This window comes from Bubalus bubalis, chromosome 1 (assembly GCF_019923935.1).
Source record: "Bubalus bubalis isolate 160015118507 breed Murrah chromosome 1, NDDB_SH_1, whole genome shotgun sequence".
In the NCBI taxonomy this organism is placed as follows: Eukaryota; Metazoa; Chordata; class Mammalia; order Artiodactyla; family Bovidae; genus Bubalus; species Bubalus bubalis.
Genome location: NC_059157.1, coordinates 20593516 through 20620272, shown reverse-complemented (window position 1 = coordinate 20620272; position 26757 = coordinate 20593516). Strand labels below are relative to the sequence as shown.

At 42.0% G+C, this 26757-nt stretch overlaps 1 protein-coding gene across 17 annotated transcripts in view; it reads right to left on the bottom strand.

Moving 5' to 3' along the window:
• MFHAS1 (multifunctional ROCO family signaling regulator 1) overlaps window positions 1-26757 on the bottom strand; it is a 114926-nt gene that overhangs the window by 71015 nt on the left and 17154 nt on the right. For 8 of the 17 annotated variants that reach the window (XM_044937714.2, XM_044937736.2, XM_006060705.4 and 5 more), the window contains one exon: window positions 4647-4770. The exons of 7 other annotated variants lie outside the window; for them this stretch is intronic. In XM_044937714.2, the coding sequence (XP_044793649.2) occupies window positions 4654-4770 (117 nt within the window). In that variant the 3' untranslated portion in view covers window positions 4647-4653. Of the gene's footprint in view, window positions 1-4633; window positions 4771-26757 lie in introns of all 17 variants that reach the window. 2 more of the 17 variants (XM_044937725.2, XM_025279096.3) reach the window with 1 other exon arrangement.

Sequence of the window (26757 nt, the reverse complement as noted above, 5' to 3'; positions counted from 1 at the left end):
GTCCACTCTCACCATTTTTATTCAATATAGTTTTGGAAGTCCTAGCTACAGCAATAAGAGAACAAAATGAAGGGAATCCAAACTGGAAAAGAAAGAAGTTAAACTGTCACTGTTTGCAGATGACATGATACTATACATAGAAGATCCTAGATGCTTCCAGAAAACTACTAGAACTCATCAATGAATTTGGTAAAGTTGAAGGTTACAAAATTAATACACATAAGTCTGCTGCATTTCTTTCTATACATTAACAACAAAAGATCAGAAAGAAATTCAAGAAGCAATTCCATTTACCATTGCATCAAAAAGAACAAAATACGTAGAAATAAACCTACCTAAGGAGACAAAAGACCTGTACTCCAAAGACTATAAGATGCTGATAAAAGGAATCAAAAAAGACATAAACAGAAGGAAAGATATACCATGTTTGTGGATTGAAAGAATCTATATTGTCAAAATGACTGTTATACCCAAGGCAATCTAAAGATTCAGCTCAATCCCTGTCAAATTACCAATGGCATTTTTCATAGAACCAGAACAAAAAAATTTCAAAATCTGTATGGAAACACATAAGACCCTGAATAGACAAAGCAATCTTGAAGAAGAAAAATGGAGCTGGAGGAACCAGGTTCCCTGATTTCAGACTATACTACAAAGCTACAGTCATCAAAACAGTATGGTACTGGCACACACACACACACACACACACACAAAATATATATATATATATAGATCAATGGAAAAGGACAAAAAAAAAAAAAACCCTGAAATAAGCCCATGCACCTATAGTCAATTAATCTATGACAAAGGAAGCAAGACTACACAATGTTGGAAAGACAGTCTCAACAAATCGTGCTGGGAAAAGTAGACAGCCAGATGTAAAAGAATGAAATTAGACCATTCCTTAACTCCATACACAAAAATAAGCTCAAAATGGATTAAAGACCGAAATGTTAGACCAGACACTATAAAAATCTTAGAGGAAAACAGGCAGAACACTCTCTGACATATATATCACACCAAACTGTTTTTTAATCCATGTCCCAGAATAATGGAAATAAAAGCAAAACTAAACAAATGGGATGTATGTAAACTCAAAAGGTTTTGCACAGCAAAGGAAACAATAAACATAAGACAACCCACAGATTGGGAGAAAATATTTGAAAATGATGCGACTGATAAGGGATTAGTCTCCAGAATGTAAAAAACAGCTTATGACACTTAATAGCATCAAAACAAACAACCCACTCAAAAAATGGGCAGAGTACCCGAATGGACATTTCTCCATTCAGGACATAAAGATGGCCAACAGGCACATGAAAAGATGTTCAAAATCACTAGTTATTAGAGAAATGCAAATCAAAATAATAAGATATCACCTCACACCAGTCAGAATGGCTATCACCAAAAAATCCACAAACAACAAATGCTGGAGAGGGTGTGGAGAGAAGGGAACCCTCTTGAACTGTTGGTGGGAATAAAATTGGTACAGCCACTATAGAGAACAGTATGGAGGTTCCTTAAAAAACTAAAACTAGAGGTACCATGTGACTCTGGAATCCCACTCCTGGGCATGTATCTAGAGAAAAACATGGCCCCAAAAGATACATGCACCCCACTGTTCATTGCAGCACTGCTCACAATGGCCAAGACATGAAAACAGCCTAAATGTCCGTTGACAGAGAAATAGATAAAAAAGATGTGATACATACATACAATGGAATTTACTCAGCCATTAAAAAGAATGAAATAACACCACTTGCAGCAACATGGATGGACCTAGAGAATGTCATACTGAGTCAGACAGAGAAGGAGAAATATCATATGACATCCCTTATATATGAAATCTAAAAAGAAATGATACAAATGAACTTACTTATAAGACAGAGACTCACATGCTCAGATAATGAACTCATGCTTGCCCAGTGGGGAAGGAGTAGTTAAGGACTTTGGGAAGGTCATGTACACACTGCTATATTTAAAATGGATAATCAACAAAAACCTATTATATAGCACATGGAACTCTGTTCAATGTTATGTGTCAACCTGAATGGGAGGGGTGTTTGGGGAAGAATGGATACATGTATACACACACACAGAAGTCGCTCAGTCCTGTCTGACTCTTTGCGACCCTGTGGATTGTAGCCCACCGGGCTCCTCAGTCAATGGGATTTTCCAGGCATGAATACTGGAGTGGGTTGCCGTTTCCTTCTCCAGGGGGATACATGTATACGCGTGACTAAATCCCTTTACTGTTCACCTGAAACTATCATATTGTTAATTGGCTATATCCCAATACAAAATGTTTTGGTGTAAAAAAATAAATAATTTTTTTTAAAAATAAATGAAAAATTAGAAAAAAAGAAATCAGCAAAAAAAAAAAAAAATGGGGATTTACCATCCACTCATGCTAATTTTTTTCCCAGGTGGCTCAGTGGTAAAGAACCTGCCTGCAGGAGACATAAAAGAGGGTTTGATCCCTGTGTTAGGAAGATCCCCTAGAGAAGGAAATGGCAATCTACTCCAGTATTCTTGCCTGGTAAATCCCATGGACAGAGGAGCCTGGCAGGCTACAGTCCATGGGGTCCCAAAGAGTCAGACATGACTGAGCACGCACACACACAGCACATGCTTATTTAGTTACATCCTGGATACACACCGATCCACACATATGCACTCATGAAGCAACTCCATGAAGTTATCTCCCTCCAGCTCAACAGATGACAAGCTCCTACCTGCCTGACCCTCCCTGTCTTGTAAGAAGGAAAGGGAGCACTGGTGAGCTTTCCCCAGAAGAATAGAAACGGCAGAAGGGGAGAAGGAGGCCAGTATCTCTTAACCACAGTTCTACAAACCAGACAAATATTTTATTAATTAATATGCACAATCTCCCCAAATGTCTGCTTTTTATTACCACAAAAACCTTAGGTTGGGAGGGCCTGGCTCAGAGAAGGCCAGAAGCACTGGCAAATCCATTAATTCAGGTCCTAACTGCCTATTTCTGTTATCAAGGCGATGCAGGTGTTGCAGAAGAAATGGTTCATCTTCGCAAATGCTATTTGTGAAGGAGGGTGATTATTCCTATTTGCAATTCCTATACTACAAGCCTTAATTGCCTTAGTTGGGGTCACATTATAGAATTATACTTATTTGGGTTTAAAAAATAGTTCTAAGTAAAGGACATTACATAGGATTGTTTGATTTAGCAAATAAAAATACAGGATGGCCAATTAAGTCTGAATATTGCATGGGGGCATATTTATACTAAAAATTATTTGTTGCATATCTAAAATTCAACTATAACTATTCAAATTTAACTATTTAAATTTAACCTACTTAGAATAAAATTTGGTTGTTATTTATCTGAAATTCCAATTTCCCTGAACATCCTACATTTCATCTGGCGACACTGACATTGCACTAGGGCTTTGGAAGAACAAAGGCGAACGCGACATGGCATCCGACCCCAAAGAGCTCAAAGTCTGATGAGAACCAAAACAATACAGGCTACTATAGAGGATTAGAGGCACTTACCAAGTGCTTTGGGGCTGCCCAAGTGGCGCTAGTGGTAAAGAACCCGCCTGCCAATGCAGGTTCCATCCTTGGGATGGGAAAATCCCCTGAGGGAGAGCATGGCAACCCACTACTCCAGTATTCTTGCCTGGAAAATCCCAAGGACAGAGGAGCCTGACTGGCCTCAGTCCATAGGGTTGCAAAGAGGGGACATGACTGAAGTGACTCAGCATACACGCACACACACCAAGTGCTTTCAGAAAGACAGCAACAGGGCCATTAAATCCTAATTTGGCACACAAATACCCTGTTCTTCACAATGAAAGTGAATATTATGGAGTTTTTAAAACTCTAGAATTCTGTATATCTTACAGATTTCTAATCCTGAGACTTGAACTTGCTAAGTGTTCTACACAATCTTCCCTGACTGGCCATCACCCACCACTCTTCTTTCGGGAATAACATCCACAGGAACAAGTAAACTCCAAGCTAAGCTGAAGCTTCCAAAACTTCCAGGAGTGAAGAACTTCGCTCCCTGACCCAGAGCTCTGCTGCTAACCTCACAGGAACTCACATGAAAGCAGAGAGGGCAGTGTGGCTTGCCCGTAGTTGCTCATTAGGGTCATCTGGATGAGGAAAGCAAAGGTCCCAAATCCACACCCTCTCCAAGTGGAAACCCCAAAACATGAACAATCATGAAGATCATTCATTCTACTTTCTGCTGTTACATCTGAAGTTACATCTGAAGCAAGTTACTGTCGAGCTAATCTGGAGAGAGTTAGAGGATACTGGCCATGAAACAGATTTGAAAAGACCAGAGAACAGACTGAGTCATTTCTATCTCCAAATGTGTTCCATCCCGAGCCTGGGGGCTCCTGCAGTCTGGGAATGTGTCTGTATCAAATATGGTGCAGAGAACAGCCTTCCCCGTTTCTGCTGAGAGCAGGGATTCCCCACATACTACTCATGAGAACAGCTCTGAAAGGATTTGGGGCCCATATTTGGAAAACCAGCTCTCCTTTTCTGTCTCAAGTTGTCTTAGAGCCAGCAGCCAAGGGAGCTAGGCAAGGCACAGAGTTGATTGGTCAGGCGGGGTCAGGCAAGGACAGTCCAGAGAGACCTGCTCAGCTCACGTCATTCTCAGAGGGCACCCAGGAGGTGTGATCGGCGCCACTGGGCACAGAACCGGCTCTGGCCTAGAAGTCTCCTGCAGCTTCTCGTGAAGAAGTACTTCATTTCCCCCGGATTCCAAGATGACTGGAGAGAAAGCAAAAGGTGGGTAAACAGAAAAAGAAGCTAAGAAATGGGTGATGTGTCCTGCTGGAATTGCCTCTGGGATTCACTGGTGGGAAATCAAGGACATATATCACACCAAAGGCAATAATTCAAAGACTTAAAATTGGGTAATTAGCTTTGTATAATTTTACTTACAAGGTCTCATTTAGTCGCTAATTCGTGTCCAACTTTTTGCAACCCCATGGACTGGAGCCCACCAGAATCCTCTGTCCATAGGATTCTCCAGGCAAGAATACTGGACTGGGTTGCCATTTCCATCTTCAGGGGATTTTCCCAACCCAGGAATCAAACCCGAGTTTCCTGCACTGGTAGATGGATTTTTTACCACTGAGCCACCAGTGAAGCCCACAAGTCTCACAGTCCAGTATTAAAAATATTAATACTTTAAAAAATAGGCCTCTTATTCCAAGCCTATTCATCTTTGCATCTCCGACACTGAACACTATCATGGCATTTAGCGCATGCCCTCTAATGTTGATGAGTCATTGGATAGTATCCATGAAGCTTCAACCCTCTGAGCAGGTTCCCTACCACAGGCATTCATTTGTTTATTACTGTTCTCAGGGAAGCCTGTAGCCACACAGTTCTGTTCATACACTTTCCTAACAGCCAACACAATCCTTTAGGTGCTAAAGAGAAATGAGCAGACCTCAAATTCTCATCTTTCAAGGTCTAACATTAAAACTTACTCCAAATCAGACACGTTTATAAGTCAGAAGAACCCACTCCAGTACTCATCCCTGGGAAATCCCATGGATGGAGGAGCCTGGTAGGCTGCAGTCCATGGGGTTGTGAAGAGTCGGACACGACTGAGCGACTTCACTTTCACTTTTCACTTTCATGCATTGGAAAAGGAAATGGCAACCCACTCCAGTGTTCTTGCCTGGAGAATCCCAGGGAGGGGGGAGCCTGGTGGGCTGCCATCTATGGGGTCACACAGAGTCAGACACAACTGATGCGACTTAGCAGATAAGTCAGAAGAGTAAAAACACTACTTTATACTACATCAAAAGAAGCCAACCTGCTTATAATTTTGTTTTGGAGGCAGTGCAGAAGGAAACACTTTGGACAGCACTGTCAAATTCTTGGGGAAAAAAAAAAATTCCCCAAAAAGTAAAAAACAAATTCAGCCCATTAAACAAAGTGGAAAAAAACAACTGTATCAATTCAAAGCAATGGAAGCTGAAACAGAAAGTTCATGAAAGATCAATAAATAAATTCCAGATGTTCCCCCACTGTTTAACTGGTAAACAGTCAACCCAACTTTTATTGGTTAACCAACCCAGGATAGGCTTGCTTCTAATTTAATATCCCTTTCAGATCCCTGACTCCATAATGAGATACTGTCCAAGCCAACACAGGCCAACTTTTTCTGCCTTAAAATAAACATGTGACATTTCTGGGCTTAGATGCTTTCTTCTTCCTCTTATTCAGCCACAAATGGTCTAGTCACCTCAACCACATTTAGTAATACACATAAGTAATGTATAATTAAAAACACATAATACATATTTATATATACACACATAACTAGTGTATATATATAAATATAGATGGTATGTATATAAAATTCAAAACAAAAGTTGAGTACAGATAACTGTCAAGTGAGATGAATTAAAATGATGAAATTAATTCTAAGAATAATTTTAATTAAAAATGAGTTCAACATTAGTCAATCTGTTTTGAGAGCTCAATAGATGTATATGACTTTTAACTATCGGTGACTGTTATAAACTAATTATAAAAATGCCTAAAACCTAAGGCAGGTTTTCCTCCACAGTCAGGAAAGTTCCACTTGCTTATCTGCCCCACTTGCTTACATATACACATTGCTATCAATAACCCACCAACACCAACTTGTGATAAAACATTTTCTAATTGGATTGAGAAAAACCAAGACAATTCCAATACCTGAACTCTGTTGAACAAAATGCTCCAATACAATGATCTGGGTCATTTCCCAATCTTTGAACCTGACAACCCTTGACCCAAGCTACAGCAATCACCATCTATCTAGCATTGCACTCAACCCCCAGGAAGAGATGGGAGTGGTTAAAGAACCAGGAAGGGAAGGAAGGAAGTGGTTTAGTAAGTGCCTACACCGTGCCGGGCATAATTAGGCACTTTTACACTGTTTAGTATCTTCTTTAGTCCTCACAATAGCTCTATGAAACAGATTTAGCTTTTGCATATAGTGCAGGAAACAGACTCAGATGTCCCCATGTCATCTAAATATATCAAAGTACTCTTTTTCACCTCTTTTTTTTTTTATGCTTTGTTATATAAGAAAATTCTATTAAAATGGCCCATCCAGTTTTGGAGGCTAAGAAGGGTTTAATATTGAGTTATTTATCTTGCTGCTGCTACTGCTGCTAAGTCACTTCAGTCGTGTCCGACTCTGTGCGACCCCATAGACGGCGGCCCACCAGGCTCCCCCGTCCCTGGGATTCTCCAGGCAAGAACACTGGAGTGGGTTGCCATTTCCTTCTCCAATGCATGAAAGGGAAAAGTGAAAGTGAAGTCACTCAGTCGTGTCCGACTCTTCACAACCCCATGGTCTGCAGCCTACCAGGCTCCTCTGTCCATGGGATTTTCCAGGCAAGAAGGACCTAAAACTACAGGCTGTGTTAAACTAAAACTAAAACTACAGGGTCAGTGCAACTTAACATGATACTATGATTACAATTACATTAAAAATGCTCATGTCTTTCAGGGTGGATACATTCACTATCTTGATTGTGGTGTTAGTCTCATGGGAAAACACATAGGTAGAAACTTAAATTGTATACTTGAAATATGTGTGGTTTATTGTATGTCAATTTCACTTCAATAAAATTGTAAAAAAAGAAAAAGAAACCAAAGATATGCTCATGGATCTGACCCAAACAGGTATGATGAAAGTGAAAATATCCATAACTGATAAAATATCTTGAGTCAAAAAAGCCATATGATGAATGTAAGAAAGATTTTTCTGTCAGCATTTCTCAAAGTATATTCTATATAACATCAACTTTGGGGGATGTACACAAGTGTTTTACAAACACAAGCACACAGGTTCTGTGGTCACATAAATTGGAAGAATATGTGCTTAAAGTAGGCACACCACATTTCTTAACTCTAGAAATTCTCAGAGGCTTCCTCATATGCTAAGATACGTGGTGTTTTTCAAAAACAGCTCTATAATATACAGTTTTTATGAAATTAATTTTACCAGGAAACCCTTTTTTTCAGAGGCTCTCCTTGGACTGATAATCTATACAACATACTTTAGGAACCAGGGCTTTAATTCAGACTCCTGGGGTTTGTATTGGCTTGGCGTTTAGGGATGAGTGAGTCCAGGGATCTCAGCACTTAGCCCAGAGAGTCACTGTAGCTCTGAACTCATGACCTGTCCCTCCCTTGTCAGCAAGGGTAAGGGGCAGAGCGCACTACTCAGGGGCACCAAAGGGCAATGGAGGGTGCTAATAGAGAATGTAAGTGAAGTCAAGCTGCAGATGTCCTCCTGACCCTTCCTGTACAGGTGCCCCACAACATCTGCCATAACAAAGGACCGCCAGCTGAGGGGCTTACACCACAGAAATGTATTGTCCCAATTCTGGAAGCTAGAAGTCCACAATCAAGGTGTCAGCGGGGTTGCTTCCTTCTGACGGCTTCAAAGGAGAATCTGAATCAGGCCCCTCTCCTTGGTTTGGAGATGTCTGTGTTCTTCCCGTTTGCTTGTCTGTGTCCAAATTTCTCCTTTTCAAAATGAGGATGCCAGAGAGACTGAAATAGGCCCATCTAAGGAATTCATCCTAACTTGATCACCTCTGTCAAGACTGTCTCCAAATAAGGTTACATTCTGAAGTAGCCAGACTTAAGACTTTGGGACACAATTGAACCCACAGCGTCCTCCAATAGAGCTCACAGACCAGAGATTTAAGAGATGTCCAGTTTTCAGGGTCACCCTACCTGTGGAAGTTGGACCTCATCAATTGTTACTTAGCTGAATGTCCTTATGTATTCTCTAATTTACACCCTGATTTGGCAAGCTGTCTTTATTGTGTTATGTAAATAGACTATAAAATGTTCTCCTTCATCTGATATCTGCATATAGGTGGCTTCTCACTGTGGTTTCTATTAATGATTTATTGAGCCTAGTATATGTCAGACACAGTATTGACCATCCTCACTTGCCTTTGTCAAAGTGAAAGTATTAGTCACTCAGTCCTGTCTAACTCTTTGTGACCCCACAAACTATAGCCTCCCAGGCTCCCCTGTCCATGGAATTCTCCTGGCAAGAATACTGGAATGGGTAGCCATTCCTGTCTCCAAAGGATCTTCCTGATCCAGGGACTGAACCTAGGTCTCCAGCAATGCAGGCCGATCCTTTACCATCTGAGTCACCAGGGACAAGTAGGTCTTTTTTGTATTTAAAGAGAGGGAGTAGGCAGGTGACTTTCTCAAGGTCACATAGTTAGCAAGGAGCAAAATGTTGGGATTGAAACACACATCTGACTCCAGAGTCCTGACCCTTTCTTTCCACCACGATCTGGGATGGTTGCATTTCCCTTGTACTCTGACTGAGGTTGAACTCACAAAAATAGCTTAGAGAGGGGAGAAAAAAAATCATGAGCTCTGTTTTAGACAGGAGATGCCTATTGGACATTCAAGTGGAGATATAACACAGGGAGCTGAATATGTTAGTCTGAAATTCGGAAGTATACATTTTGGACTTCTCTGGTGGTCCAGTGGTTAAGAATCCACCTGCCAATGTAGGGGACACGGGTTGGATCCTTGATCTGGGAAGATTCCACATGCCACTGGGCAACTAAACCTGTGTGTGCCCACATGCTCTAGGGCCTGGGAGCTGCAACTACTTAAGCCCATGCACCCTCGAGCCTGTGCTCTGCAACAAGAGAAGCCACCACAATGAGAAGCCCTTGCAGAGCAGAGAGTAGCCTCCACTTGTCACAGAGAAAGCCTGTGATCAGCAACAAAGACCCAGCACAGCCAAAAATAAATTAAGAAAAACTTAAAAAAAAGAAAGTATATACTTTTCATTCATCCACATATGTGTGCTACAGTTAGACCAAAGTTGGATGACATCACTTAGTGATGTAGAGTAGGTATGAGCAAACTACAGCTGATTTTGTATAACCTGTGAGTTAAGAGTGGTTTTTACATTTCTGAAATGGTAAAAAATGTAATATTTTTTGATGAAGTTAAAATAGAGTCCAGAAAGATTTTTTACTGGGATACACTGTATGCCACTCATTTATCTAGGGCTGTCTTTGTGCCACATCGAAGTTGAATAACTGAGTATATGGTCCACAAAACTTAAAAGATTTGTTATTTGGCCCTTTCCAGAAAAAGTCTGCCAATCCCTCCTAGAGAAGAGAGAGCAGAAGTCAGGATGGAGGGATCCTTGCTGGCCTGTGACCCTCACTCTGGGATAAGGAAGGACACCAAACAAAGAGGACTGAGCGGAGCCCCCAGAGAGGAAAGAAGACACCTGGGCAAATAATGTCCTGAAAGCAGCGAAGCAGCAGGAAGCCTGGGGGAGGGCAGTGTCTCCAGAAGGATGGAGGAAACAATAGAAGGGTCAAGTGGGAGGGGGACTGAGAACTGACCACTGACCATGTGCGAATCACTGGAGACCAAGGCAAGAGCAGTGCCGGGCCAATGGTGGGGACAAAGTCAGACTGAAAGAGATTCAAAGAAAGAACAGGAAGCAAGGAGGTAACTATGGAGGGTGAACAACATTTTCAAGGAACTTTACTATAAACAGGGTAGAGACAGCAACCAGAGTGCGCCATAAGGTGAAAAACACAACTTGTTTGTTTTAAGAAAGGAGATGCTACAGTCTGATGACTGGCTGACAGGACTGATCAGGTAGAGGGGAAACTGGTAGAGCAGGAGACAGGGGAGACACTGACCCTAGGAGGAAGGGCTTCCAGGTGGATGAGAGCAGAAGATGGCCTGTGACTAAGTGGCCAGAGCAGAGAGAGTTCATGTACCGCAACAGGCAAGGTGGATTAAGCGTATGGATGCGTATGCCAGTCAGCTGCTAAATGTAGCGGTGGGAAGACGAGAAAGTTCTCTTCCTATGCTTGCTTTTTCCATAGTAAAAATAAAGACATTAGCTGACAGGGGCACACAGAAGGCTGCTGGACATTAAAGAAGAGGTGATGATAAGAAACTCACCCTAGAGGGGGAGAAAGGGAGCTGACTGGGGTGATGTGGAAGGAATATCTCAGTTCTCAGGGGACTCTTGAACGATGGAATATCATACTTTTAGGGAAAACCACTCCACGTGGTGGATTTTTCTGCAGCTGCACTCAAATACATGAACACCAAACTGTCAGTGCAGCATGGAAAGCCAGCTAAGGGAACTGAGAAGAATAGTCAGTAATGGACCATGCAATTTAAATTGGGTGAGGAGGTGAGGAAGGGCATGAGTGGGGTTGGAAAACAATATAAAAGTGGAAAGGTCTGGACGTCTCAGTGAGATCAGAGAATTTTTAAGTAGATTATGTTAAATATACCCTATGAATTTGGATCTTCAAATATTACATTTTTTAAGAGGTAAAGCAGAGTCTTGTCTAGAGTTCAGGGGCTTCCCAGGTGGTGCTACTGGTAAAGAATCCACCTGCCAATGCAGATTAGACATAACAGACATGGGTTCGATCCCTGGGTCGGGAAGATCCCTGGAGGAGGGCATGGCAACCCACTCCAGTATTCTTGCCTGGAGAATCCCATGGAGACAGGAGCCTGGCAGACTGCGGTCCATCAGTTCAGTTCGGTTCAGTCACTCAGTCATGTCCGACTTTGCGACCCCATGAATCGCAGCATGCCAGGCCTCCCAGTCCATCACCAACTCCTGGAGTCCACCCAAACACATGTCCATTGAGTCGGTGATGCCATCCAACCATCTCATCCTCTGTTGTCCCCTTCTCCTCCTGCTCTCAATCTTTCCCAGCATCAGGGTCTTTTCCAATGAGTCAGCTCTTTGCATCAGGTGGCCAAAGTATTGGAGTTTCAGCTTCAGCATCAGTCCTTGCAATGAATATTCAGGACTGATTTCCTTTAGGATGGACTGGTTGGATCTCCTTGCAGTCCAAGGGACTCTCAAGAGTCTTCTCCAACACCACAGTTCAAAAGCATCAATTCTTCAGTGCTCAGCTTTCTTCACAGTCCAACTCTCACATCCATACATGACCACTGGAAAAACCATAGCCTGGACTAGATGGACCTTTGTTGGCAAAGTAATGTCTCTGCTTTTCAATATGCTGTCTAGGTTGGTCATATAGGGTCACACAGAGTCAGACACCACTGAAGCAACTTAGCATGAACATCTAGAGGTCAAGCTGGTGTCTGACAGGAGTTTTCTTGAACAAAAACATAATCGATTAAGAAGCAGTCACCCCTAACCACCCATCAACCATTAGTTTCCTCCTGTCAAGGGAGAGGACTCGATGAAGTACAATATCATTTGATTCACATCTTCTCTGTGCAGCCATGAGTGAAAAGACATCTAAGGAGAGCAAAAGAGAGGAGGAAGCAGGCTTAGGGGATGCAAGGGAGAATAACAGGTATTCACGGGACAGGAAAAAGAATCGGGAAGAGAAAGGGAGTGCGACGGGGTTCAGGAAAAGAAGGCTGAGAGCTGAAGGTGACGGTAACTATAAAAACCACTTTAAAAAAAAGAGTCAAGAAATTAATGAGTTTTACACATGGAGGTGTCAGCACCAGGAAATGTCCATGTCACGTACCGAGCAGTCGTCAGCACGAAGATTCCAAATTTACCAAACACCGGTGTCCTTTCTTCCTATACCCAGAGAAACTGCCATTTTAAAATATCACTTTTATTAAGGACAGTGTATTAAAGTCCTAGGGCTGCCATAAAAATACCATAAACTGGTGGCTTAAACAACAGAAAGGTATTTTCTCAATAGAAGTTCAAGAGCAAGTTGTTGGCAGCATGGTTTCTGCTGATAGGGAAGCTGTTCAATACCCCTCCCCTGGCTTCTGCTCTGTGCTGGCAAGCTTTGGCTCTTTGGCATTTCTTGGCTTATAGAGCACCCAGTCTCTGCCTTTCTCTTCACACGGTACTTTCTCCTGTGTGCATGTCTCTGAGTCTGTATTTCCCCTTTTTATAAAGACATCGAGTCATACTGAACTAGGGCCCACCCTAATGATCTCATTTTTCACTTATTTCTATAATGGCTCTGAGTAAGGCCACATTCTGAGGTACTGGAGTTAAGACTCCAAAATATCTTTTATGGCAGGGACACAATTCAACTCATAAGGGACAGGAGACTTGTCTTAGTTTTGTCTTTTAAATTAGAATACAAGTAACTTAGGCTGGATATCATTTTTCAAAGAACTCAGATTGTCTCAAAAGATGGATGGATTTTATAGACAAAGTGCATACTTTACAACCGTGGTTGGAGTTGATATTAAATGTGGTACAAAATACAATTTTGTTAAATTTCACATCAGTGTATGATTTCATTAGAAAGATTCTCAAAGCAGAGGATATGGTTTGGGAATTACTTTCCCGGAGTTTAGCTTTTCCAATGTGCAGGACTATCTAAGTATGTCCTAAGAAAGGGGTGAAGGGAGAAGGAAAAAAAAAAAAAATCACATGTTGCCCTCCCCCCCATGCACACATACTGTCACAAGCAGAAAAGTGATTCCTGATATGTGCATGTTTTTAATCACAAGCTAAAGATTTTCCTAATTAAAGAGTGATATGACATATAAATTGAGCATAATTTGTACCCCACAATCTTTTTCAAGAACAAGTCTTTGTGAAGGAGGAAGGGTGTGAGTAGAAAGGGTCAGCAGGAGGGTGTTTTGGGAGGAATAGGATTTTTCTGTTCCCTGATTGTGGTGGTGACTACATGAGTCCATATATGAGTTGAAATTCATAGAACTATACACTAAAAAAAGTCAATTTTACCATATGGTAATTTTTAAAAGAATATTGGCATTTAGTGTCTATTTTTCAACAATCTTAGGTGACCTCAGTATTAATTCCATTTTTTTCAAATACGAAAAGTGGCAGCTCAAAATTAGATAACATGCTCAGGATTATATACCTTAAGTGGAGGATCTCAGGTTGACCCACATTTGGCTGGCTCCAAAACATCTACTCTCTTCCACTGTCCAACAATGGCACCAAAAAAACTACTGCACTACTTAATTTGAGTATGCCTGTTCCCTCTCAGAACTGCAAAGCCTTGATCAAGAGTAAAAGCTATTGTCAGAGGGAACACACCCACAGACATGAGACTCCATACAGAGCACAGAACAAAACATGGAAATCCATCCCACTTACATAGCGTCGTTTCTTGGGTACACACGCTCCTGGGGCAGAGGACCAACAACATTCAGTTGGGTCAACTATCAACTACAGTCACCATGTGCCAACTGTCAAGCATCTCATCTCTGACTGCTGCTGCTGCTAAGTCGCATCAGTCATATCCGACTCCATGCAACCCCATAGACGGCAGCCCACCAGGCTCCCCCGTCCCTGGGATTCTCCTGGCAAGAACACTGGAGTGGTTGCCATTTCCTTCTCCATATTTAGGAAAAGAGAAGGAAGAAATTCACCAGAGCTGGGAGACATAAAACATGCATTCTATCATTTTCCATTTTGCTCAGATGGGACTCCGTTTAGACACTTAAGGAAACAAGGCATTGAGTTGACCAACCTGGACATACTGCTGTATTGAATTCTAGGATATGTCTTTAGAAATTTCCCAGGACTCTTCATTTGATGGCCCCTGTCACTCACCACCCCAGCAAACAATGAAATCTAGGAAAAAGTGACAGCTACTTTTCCCACATTTTCTGCACACCAAACAAAAGGCCACAAAGACACCCAGAACCCAGCCTCCTTAAGCAGTGATCACTCATTTATGACCAATGGCTCCATACTGTCACCTAATAACTAAAGGAAGAGTCAGTGCAGGTCATCTACTAAGTAACAGCAAACCAGATGGGCTTTTCTTGAAAAAGGTTAAGAGATGCTCATTCTTGGGAGACTCTAATTTTATGCAAATTGCTGGTCTTGTTTTCATTTTTTTCTTCAGGCTCACATGCACACATATTTATATATACACATCCACAACTACCTCTTCAATAAGAAAATCCAATTACTTTCTTATGGTTACCACAACAGAGACAACATTGACCAAGAGTTGTATTTCACCGCCATGATTTATAGCAAAGTCTGTACATGTCTTTTAATTTTATCCCCTAAATTCTCCCAGGCAAGGGCAACAAATTGATCTGTATATCCATCCACTGTAATTCCAAGTAGAATGCCCTGAAAGTGGTAGAGATGCATGAAACATCTACTGAACTGAAAAAGTGAGGGAAAAGAAAACGCGCAACTTAGAACAAAAATGTAGGCTTTTTGGCTTACAAAACCCTTTATATTTGACCACTGCCACGTAATCTTGAGCTATAACAGCTGCCAAAAGCCTAATAAGTTAGAAAGAAAATTCTTTTCTTAAACTACAGGAAATTGCCACTTCTGCAGATCAAAAATTACTGGATATCAGCCATTTCATATAGTTCAACCTAACAGAATACAACCAATCGCCTAAAGGTGGGAAATCTGGATCTATCCTCATAACGTGCCTTACTTATCAAAATATTAATATACAAAGGATAGGATCCCAAGACACATACCACATTAATTCATGTGTTTTGTAAATGTTTTCTCTTGAACTATAAATTGCCTCTTAATTTTCTTAACAGAACTTTTGAAGACCAAAAGTTTTTCATTTTAAGTCCTATACTGTATGACAAAATTTTTTATATAGTTTCTATGCTTTAAGAAAATATATTTGCCTATTCAAAGGTTACAGAGTTTCTCCTATGCTTCCTTTGTAAGATTTTATAGTCTTAGCTCTTACATTTAGATCTAAGACTCATTTCAAGTTGATTTGTGCCTTCAGTACAAGGTACAGGTTGAGGTTCATTTTTATAAATACAGATATCTAATTGTTCCAACACTATTTGTTAAAAATAGTATCCTTCCCTCATTGAATTACTCCTGCACCTTTGTAAAAAATCAATTAACCCATTATATATATATAATAATATATATATATACATATATCCAGTCTGTTCTACTGACCAATTTATCTATCCTTATACTAATACCACACTGTCCTGATTATTGTAGCTTCAAAGGAAGTCTTGAAATCAGGTAGTATAAATCCCTCAACTTAGAATGTGTGTGTGTGTGTGTGTGTGTGTGTGTGTGCATGCCCATTCAGTCATGTCTGACTCTTTGAGATCCCCATTGACTGTAGCCCACCAGGCTTCTCTGTCCATGTTATTTTCCAGACAAGAACTGGAACAGGTTGCTGTTTCCTACTTCAGGGGATCTTCCTGAACCAGGGATGGGATCGAACCTACATCTATTGTGGCTCCTGCGTCGCAGGCAGATTCTTTCCCACTGAGCCACCTAGGAAGCCTTCAAATTAAAATACCTATTTTTAAATAATTTAATAACTGATTGATTCTGCAGGGGACAATTCGCCCCCAATGGACACAACGTAAGTCCTCCAGTTGATGCTGTTGCTCACATCTCCCCATCCTCTTCCACACATACCATAAACATCAAAGACATTCATCTACTTCCTGCTTAGATACAGCACAAAGAATTCCTACTTATTTGACCTTACCCACAACTGGCCTCACCTAGGTTGTTACCACTCATGCTCTTGTGCCACCAGCCATGATCCCCTAGACTCTTGGTCTCTACTCCTTAAATTTCTCCAGACCACATTACCAAAAGGTTGCTAACCTCTGTGTTGACCAGATGACTCCTACCACTTTGGGTGGCCCCAGAGAATGATTTCTTTGGGGTGCTGTGACCTAGTTCATTCTGAGTTTGGACATTACCCCTAAGCAACTATAACCACAGATGAATAATTGAATGAACAGATATTTCCACCTGCAAGCCAACTAAGCCTGTTGCCAAGGACCAAGAGAGCTGTTCAGAGCATGACAAGATGGGCACTGCTCACGCTGCCTGCAGCAGGATTGTGAAAGAATACGGTCCTGCCCTGATTCTGTTCCTCCCTCTCCCACCCAGACTCACACAGTAGTGACATAACATCTTCATATTAAATATTACAGAGTAAAAATATGTTCAATGTTACCTGGCCCAAATTCATATCCTAAATATTTTTATGTTGACTAAGGTGTATTTCAGACATGTCCAAATGCAGAAGACCTCAAATAACTTGTGAAAGCTTTTTATATTTCTTTCCCCTATAATGTTCAAACATATTTATGTTGTCTTTTTTTTTTTTTTTAATAGTGTCAGACTTTATTTTTTTGGGCTCCAAAATCACTGCAGATGGTGACTGCAGCCATGAAATTAAAAGATGCTTCCTCCTTGGAAGAAAAGTTATGACCAACCTAGATAGCATATTCAAAAGCAGAGACATTATTTTGCCAACAAAGGTCCGTCTAGTCAAGGCTATGGTTTTTCCTGCAGTCATGTATGGATGTGAGAGTTGGACTGTGAAGAAAGCTGAGTGCCAAAGAATTGATGCTTTTGAACTGTGGTGTTGAAGACTCTTGAGAGTCCCTTGGACTGCAAGGAGATCCAACCAGTCCATTCTGAAGGAGATCAGCCCTGGGATTTCTTTGGAGGGAATGATGCTTAAGCTGAAACTCCAGTACTTTGGCCACCTCACGCGAAGAGTTGACTCATTGGAAAAGACTCTTATAGAACTATAATCAGCATAAAGTTATCTATTCCCTTCCTGTAATGTGTACAACTATCTATCCAATACTTTTGAAATTTATTTTATCATGAATTTTCCCAGTTGCATCCCAAGATAAAACTCACTTATATGCTCTAGGCTCTGTTTAAAGAAAAGCAATAATAAAATGAAGGAGGGAGGGAGAGAAGGAGGGAAGAAAAACAGGAACTGAGATGAAATATCCTAAAGTTATTACATAGCACTGAATTTTTCTCATCTTAGAGATACTTGAGATTTCTTTTAGCCTTATGTGTGAATTAAGATCCCCTGGAGAAGGAAATGGCTACCAATTCCAGTATTCTTGCCTGGAGAATTCTATGGATAGAGGAGCCTGGCGGGCTTCAGTCCACGGGGTTGCAAACAGTCTGACATGACTGAGTAACAGTAACTACTAAAAAGGGTATCTAGTTTCCAAACAAATCAATTGAGAGTCTACCTAGGTTTAAAAAAAAAGTTTCAAAAAATGAGACGTTTAGAAACTGTTTCTTAGCTCTTCTTGAAGAAACTAAACTCAAAAGGTAAAATTGAAACCTCCTGGGACTTCCCTGGTGGTACAATATATAAGAATCTACCTGCCAATGCAGGGGATATGGGGTCAATCCCTGGTCTGGGAAGATTCCACATGCCGAGGGGCAACTAAGCCTGTGTGTCACAACTACCGAGCCCGTGCTCGAGAGCTCGGGAGCCACGGCTACTGAGCCTGCGTGCTGCAACTGCTGAGGCCTGTGCGCCTAGAACCTGTGCTCTGTAACAAGAGAAGCCACCACAATGAGAAGCTGGTGCACCACAGTAAGGAGCAGACCCTGCTGACCGCAACTAGACAAAGCCTGCATGCAGCAAGGCAGACCTAGTGCAACCAAAAATAAGTATAAAAATGGAAAACTCCTGGATATAATGATTACAAATATGCAGGGAGACAAACAGGTAGAAGCTGGTGAAGGCACGGATGACTAGTCACCTTAACTCAGGACTGCTAGCCCAACCAGGGCCATGGCCCAGGAAAGCCCTGCAGGGGAGAATCACGCCAAAAAGCAACAAATGACACCTGATATCAATTACTCTCTGGACGCCTTCTCTTCATTTTAGAAAATGTCTGTTGAGTACAATTAACAGTCACTCAAGTGTCAAATCTTAGGCTGTTCCAGGTGAGTTAACTGCGACTTCTCTGAAATTCCTAGTAACTACATATTATAAAAATTGAGTCTGGGATAAGGCAAAATGGAAAAGAATAGGAAAAAAAGTGTGTGTATGTACATATATAATATATATACATATATAACTGAGTCACTTTTTTGTACACCAGAAACACAACATTATAAACCAACTCTGTATCAAGTTAAAAAACGGAGTCACACTATTACACTATACATCCCTGAGTGGCTCAGACTGTAAGGAGTCTGCTTGCAATGCCAGAGACCTGGGTTTGATCCCTGGGTCAGGAAGATCCCCAGGAGAAGGAAATGGCAACCCACTCCAGTATTCTTGCCTGGAGCATCCCCATGGACATAGGAACCTAGCAGGCTACAGTCCATGGGGTTGCAAAGAGTCAGACACCATTGAGTGAGAAGACTTTCACTTTCATTAAACCATACAGCCCCTTAATCAACTACTTTTTGTTCCCCAAATTGACATTCAATACCTTAGAAATTTGGAAGAAAAGCTATGACAAACCTAGACAGCATATTAAAAAGCAAAGACATCACATTCCCAATAAAGGTCTATACTCAAAGCTATGGTTTTTCCAGTAGGTACGCATGGATGTGAGAGTTAGGTCATAAAGAAAGCTAAGGCCAAAGAACTGATGCTTTCAAACTGGTGCTGGAGAAGACTCTTGAGTGTCTGTTGGACAACAGGAGATCAAACCAGTCAATCCAAAAGGAAATCAGCCCTGAATATTCATTAGAAGGATTGATGCTGAAGCTCCAATACTTTGGCCACCTGATGCAAAGAGCCAACTTATTGGAAAAGACCCTAATGCTAGGAAAGACTCAGGGCCTGAGGAGAAGGGGGCAACAGAGGATGAGATGGTTGGATGGCATTACCAACTCAATGGACATGAGTTTGGGCAAACTCGATGAGATAGTGAAGGACAGGAGAACTTGGTGTGCTGCAGTTCATGAAGTGGAAAAGAGTCAGACATAACTTAGCCACTGAACAATGAACAATCTTAGAAAAACTAAATTTTCACAGTCTAAAAAGGACAGAAAGGTCAGAAACCTGGTTATTATAGGAGAGTTGTGTGCTCTTAGTTTACTGGGGAAGTCAGGATGAAGAGGGACCACTCCCATGGCAGAGCTGGCATGCTCCATGCCCCCCACCACCACCTTTCTCCCTCTGCACAGGAAGTACCAATCATGCCAGCCTCAAAAGGAGGAGATAAGGATGATACTCCAATGCTGGGTCTCCCTGGACTTGGCTGGGCAACTTGAGGAGAGCTCTACTCCCTGCTGAAGTGGTTTTATTATGCTCTATTTCAAAGCAGGAATATAGAGATTCAGGGAACCTGGCACTTTCCTACCTGATTATTGTTTTTTAGAAGATAAAACTTGGGCATTTAAATGGGGATTTAGAAGAGGGTTCTATGGTTATCTAGTAAAGACCACTCTTAGAGCTGGGAAAAAGGAAAAGTGATCCTAAATGACCCCAGGTTGATTTACTCTTTCTCTAGTCTCTGACTTAGTGTCACAGAGAATGCTTCATTTATTTTTTGAGGAAGACAGAATTGTCTGAATGTGATGGAAAATGTTCATTACGTAATGTGGATCGCTCTGATCTTCTGAACCACCCAAATAAGCAATTACCTTGAGGAATCCCCAAATAAAACCACAGTATGAATTCATGAATCAAGAAAGTGCAGCTAATTTGCATAATGAGGCTTTAGAGAATGAGGAAATATATATCTGATACAATTCTAAAAGTATAATCCCATCATTTACTGAGCAAAAACAGAGAAGGAGAGCGAGCGAAATGGCTTTGTATGATCTACTTTTAGCATACAGTTCAGCTACACAAAATATAGTCACAATATTTCCTATACTACTAAGACACATCAGTATAATAGAGAGGGGAAAATAAAACAGGACTCAGATGGAAGGAAACCAGACAATAAAGCAGATGGATTGAGCTCAAGTCCACGCTAGCACAGAATGCAATTAAACAAAGGCTAATTAAACAAAGAATATGGTTTTATTAAAATCACAATGGTTAATAGCCTAGGTAGACCCACTAAATTCTTCACCATAAAAACTGTCTCAGGTTTACAGCCCAAATTAAAAATGTAATCCCACACTACCAGAAGTATGCCTTTAAACTGTTTCTAAGATAGCAAAGAAAATAAATGTTCCAAAAATAGCATCAAAATAAAAGGAGGTACATTAGGTTCCTTATATGCATTGCACATAAAATTTTTTTAAGTAATCAATGTCTCTACTTTTTAATTATTATTTCAATCCCAGGATTTGAAAAGCAAAGCAAAGTACTATTACAAGAGAATGGGCTAATGATAATTCAAAAATTATGGATTACTGCATTTTTTTAGCCAACAGGTTAAAAGCCCAGGGATTTGATTGATGATCCTTGAGAAGAAAAAAAAAGGAGGGGGCTTCTTGGTGGCTCAGATGGTAAAGGATCTGCCTGCAATGCAGGAGACTTGGGTTTGATCCCTGGGTCGGGAAGATCCCCTGGAGAAGGAAATGGCAACCCACTCCAATATTTTTGCCTGGAGAATTCCATGGACAGAGGAGCCTGGGGGGCTACAGTCCATGGGCTCTCAAAGACTTGAACACGACTGAGCAACTATCACTTTCACTAGAAGAAAAAAAGACCATCTGTGATTTTCTTTGTTCACAACGTGCCTTTCCTACCACCTGTAAGTGGAATTCTAGTTTCCCCATGACCTGCTCTGTTGGGCTGAGTCTCTTTCTCCACTGAATCCTCAGGACACTGGGTCTAGACTCATTTTACAATGCATCACAGTGGTGCCCAAGCCTCATCTCCTTTCTGGACCGAAGTCCTGGAGGACAGGCTCTGAGGGTGATTCCTGCTGGATGTCTCCTGGTGCCCAGCCCTTGCTGGGAAGCCCAAGCGACCTCCTGCTGAATGAATGCAGGATTAAGTGAACGCATATCATCACAAATGTCTACCTGGCAGGCGCTATCCCATTTCTCTACATTGCATGAGCACTGTGTTGTTTCTTTTGGTTAACAATATAGACAAACTGAATTAAGTGATGTTTCCTACAAAGATTTTTTTTTAATTTAGTATGAGCTAAAACTGTGATGAACCACTGAGACCAGAGTAGCCTCAAAATTATCCAACTGACTATACTGTGGAGCTCTGATGAATCCACGGGAGCCAACCCTTGGTAGAGGTGCACTTCCACAGGCAGCCACAGACCTTGGAGCCTCATCTGCTGTGTGCTCAGTCATGTCTGACTCTGTGACCCCATGGACCGCAGCCCACCAGGCTCCTCTGTCCGTGGGATTCTCCAGGCAAGAATACTGGAATGGGTTGCCATCTCCTTCTCCAGGGGATTTTCCCAACCCGGGGATTGAACCTGTGCCTCCTGCACTGGCAGGCGGATTCCCTACCACTGAGCCATCAGGGAAGCCCCAATCTGGAGCCACTGTTAATTATTTAGATATTTGCCTCCTGTCATCCCACCAACGACCATCTTAGGGCTGATAGTACGGCTCACCTAACCACGGTGAAATACAAGGTAGACCCTTTCTAATTGATTCTAGATGAGCCAGGCCTGACACCTGGGTCTGGGATACTCCACTTTCATTAAGTAGATAGTACATTCACTATAGAAAGTACGTTCACTATAGAAAGAAGTTATGAGTGACTAAAAGGGCTAATGTGACCACCAGCTTCCACTTACAGTCATCATTCCTCCATGTATGAAATGTAAACAGTACCTCTGATAGCTTATTCAGATCCTAAAAGAATCTTTGCTAGAGGAGGGGACGAGAGGGGGAAAGAGAGTACAAACGAATTCCCTGCTGTGTTCCATGTTTTTTTAATCCTCTCTGATTGCACTGAGAGTCTAGAGAAAATTAACTGGGAGAAAAGATCATGAGCATGTTAATAACTCCAGTTTATTCTGTTTAATTATTATTAGGTTGAAAAGTAGTTAAGGCCTAACCCACTTCTACACAGAGCATAAAGATCTTCGTGGGGCTCGCTGCCTTGAAGAACTGAAAGAGGCTGCGGCTCAGAGGAAGAAGGGGCAGGGAGAGAATTGCTTTAGAGACACAGAGACCAACAAGGGGTGTGCCAGCCCCCTGCTGGGTCATTAGCCTGACCCACAGCTGTTAACTCCACAGGGGGTCCTCTGCCACTATCCCCAAATCCCACCCTACTGTGGACCAATTTGATAATGAAGAAACAAAGCGCCAACAAAAGCAACTAACAGAATAGGATGGCCAAAAAAAAAAAAAAAAATCATCCTGCAGCAAACAGATCTCTTCAATGGATTTGCTTTGACCCCTTCTTTTACAAGCAACCCTACTGAAAATAAGCTAGAACAAAGAAGATTCGTTATGCACAGCCATAAAGATCTCCAGGGCACGCCACATCCATAATTCATGATGCAAACCCAGCACCATCAGCATCGTTTATCCTTTCAATATTTTAAAGTGGTGAAAGGTTGCTGGATATTTATAAAGTCGCTGATTCTTACAGGATCCTTCCAAATTGAGGAACAAATGGGGAACTTTATTCTTCTGCAAATGACATTACTTACAAACCTAATACTATAAATCTACTAGAATTCACTTGGTATCCATCACAGGAGGGTGACTAGACAGCCCTCATAAACCAATTAAGCCAGCAGGCAGCGTACACATACCAGTTCTGTTGAAATTAATCGTCTCAAATAGCTTCTGCTTTCTCTTTTAAAAACGAACGCCCCAGCTTTCTTCTTATTACAGTTAAAATCCACCCCACCCAATACAACCAGATCAAAGAGACATGCTTTCCTACTCATAGACTGTAAAAGTGAGGCCCAGAGAGCTACTTAGCTTGCTCAAGATCTCCCAACCAAGCAGAGAAGCCCTCATTAACGTCCTGGCCTGTTTCCTTCATTCCCAGAGACCTGCCTGAGAGCCTGTATCACATAACACAGAGTCTGAATGACCTCAAGAGTGATCCCCTGACTCTATTCCCACTCCATTCAAGTCCATCTTCCATGCCGCTGCCCTGAGTGGTCTTACAAAAACTAAACTGACATTTCACCCATTTGACCCTTCAATATGTCCTTCTCATCCTGGGGTGGGGTGGGGAATCAAATCAAATCAAAATATTTCAGCTTTCTATCAAGCTGCCAAAAATTCTGCCAAGAAGTTTAGCTAATCAGGTAGACAGGCTAAAAAATATTGACATGGCAAGTACAGTGATAAGTAAGAGCTGACTCCTCTTCCCCATTCTGACTCCACCACACTTTAATGGACCTGGTGGTTTGCAGAAAGTCCCCTATCATCACCTCCACTCAGCTAGAGACCTGCTCCCATCCATCCAACCCTACCCACAAGGCCCCTCCCATCCTCAAGCCCCTCCAGGCCCCTGAAGATCTTTTTATCCCAGTATTTATTGCAGCACTGCAACTGTCCATTTTACTGCGTGCGCCACTTTCCTAAACCACCGCTTCCTCTTCACCCCCGGCTCCCCATCACCTGCCTTATCGTCATGGCAGAGTCCCAGTTAGTGCATAGAGTCCAACACCGCAGAGTTAGACACACAGCACATACGTTATTTCATTTTTTCACTCAACTAACCACCTGTTTTTGGCAGGTGGGCCCTGCCACGTGCGGGGTGCACTTGGCCACATTCTTCAGCCACACCCCCCCCAACCCTCGTGCCTTGGTGTCCCTCCCTGTAAACAGGGATCACCAGTTAACATTTACTGAGCGTTCACTACATGGTAGAAACTACCCTGGACCCTTGTCGTGCATGAGGTCATTTCATCCTCACAACATCTGAGGCAGCTGAGCAAATGCTTAGGAAGTGTCAGAGTTATTTTTTCTCATTCACAGATGAAGAAACTGAGGTTCAGGGTGGCTTCCCCGAGGTACGGGCTTCTTTCCTCCCTAATCCACTGGCTTTAAAAGGTAAAAGACACAGGCCTCTTTTTTCTCTGATGCTGGTATAGCTTAACACAAGGAAGCTGCATGGCAATATGCATATCTAGCTGTGGCTAAAGGACATTTTTCCAATGTCACCCTCCAGCAGAAGCTATTTAGACCCCTTGGGATAAAGATCTGTTCCATTAGAGAAATTAGCTAAGTCGGTGGAGGAGGAAGTAGAAAGGTATTTGAAGTAGCACACACCCAGATTTCAAGCATTATCAAGTCATCAGCACGATGTGAGTGTCTGTACCCTTAGAAGGCGAGAAATCGTGTTTGCCACATGCATGTGAACAAAGCTACCGACACGCCACCAGATTCTTGAAAAGCAAATATTTGTCTACAGCCAGAGAACCAGGATTCTTTTCTGACAAAGAACAATGCACAGCATTCTAATTCTAGACTCTTCCTCCTGCTTTACAGTGGGCTCTGATTTCAATGGAGACTTCCCCCCATGAATAAATGTGTCTTGAGTCCCAGATGGCACAATGAATCAGAAGATTTATGGACTGTAAAAAGGGATGACACGAGTGGCCCAACCTTCATGGAACACCTGGGGCTGTGTATGCAGCAGCTTTTCAGTTCCTGGAGACTGTCACCTGTCTTGCCAGCTCCACAAGAGAATTTAACAGCCCTGGTAATCAACAAGATGCGACCATCCCTGCTATTTGGATGAGCTTTGAATGCCGTGCCCCATCTCACAGACAAAGCTCAGATGCTTCAACAGTTTTCAAGAAGCGGGTGAGAGGCGAACACAGACTCTGTGGGGCTACCGGAACACCTGATCCAAAAGCCCCAAAGGCAAATTCTTGAAATGACCAAACAGAACACTAAGGAATTCTCCTCCTCCCTACACCAAGGGAATAAAGATGGAAACAAGGCATCAGCCAGGGAGGATACACATTACAGTATCCAGTAACCAGAGGGCCACCACGCGTGTTCTTCCTGAGAAGGAGAAAAGGCATACGTAGTGGCAGGGGCTTAATAAAAGAAATGAATTTGAAAGAACACCTGCCCCAAGCTAAAGCAGGGCACGACCAGGGCCGCGCCAGTCACTAGCCATCTGGGGGTGAGTGGTGTCAGCAGAGGGGACACGTGCATCCTCCTATGAGGCCTGGCATATCATTTTTTTGTTTCTGTAACCTGGACACAAAATGACCCAGCTCTCAGCAGACCAGTGCGCTGTTTGGGGGCATCACAGTGTTCTAGAAAATTTCATATCTCACTTTTTAGCTCTTCCCCAAGTGATTCATAAACTTCAGTCCATGGGGTTGCAAAGTGTTGAACACGACTGAGCGACTGAACAAGTGATTCATAATCAAACAAGCCCCCTAAATCAAAGACACCCCAGCTATGCCATGTCGATGTGCAGCTAAGGTGAGCCGAGGTCATCCCAGTGAATATATAGGCTTCAGTAAGAAAATGTGGCTTCCTTTTCCCCACCATGCTGTCTGCACTGATTTAGACATTTCCTGTAAGAGGGAGGATTTTTAAGACCAAACACTTCAATGAATGCTGTGTACAATCTCTTTTCCCCAAGAACCTGACTGGTGATGATTTTGTTTGCTTTAAGCAAAACATACAATTAAATAGCTTTTAAACACATAAGCCACTCTACCAGAATTTAATTGTTTACTGTTTTCCCACATCAAACACATTTTAGTGGTCTGGGTTAGACCATTCTTTATTCATGACACACACAAACAGTTTGGATAATCTCTTAAATTTTGGACCCCTACTAGTCCCAGGATAAAATATCCAGGCACATCTCTGGATAACACACCAAGCTGAGGGCATGAAAATACAATGGCATGGAACTCTGGGGCTAGTTACAGGGCGCAAGTGAAAGCTGCTCCGCTGGCCTAGGTACACTGGCCTTTAGACGGTAGTTGGGGTAGAAAAGTAGAAGCAATGTTTTGAGCCAATGAGATATGGTTTATTATCCATTATTTTTCATTAACATCCCCATCGATGCAGCACTATTCTTGCTGCCACTGTCTTATTTTGATCAGTAGTATATTTACCTGTAGACATGCAAGATT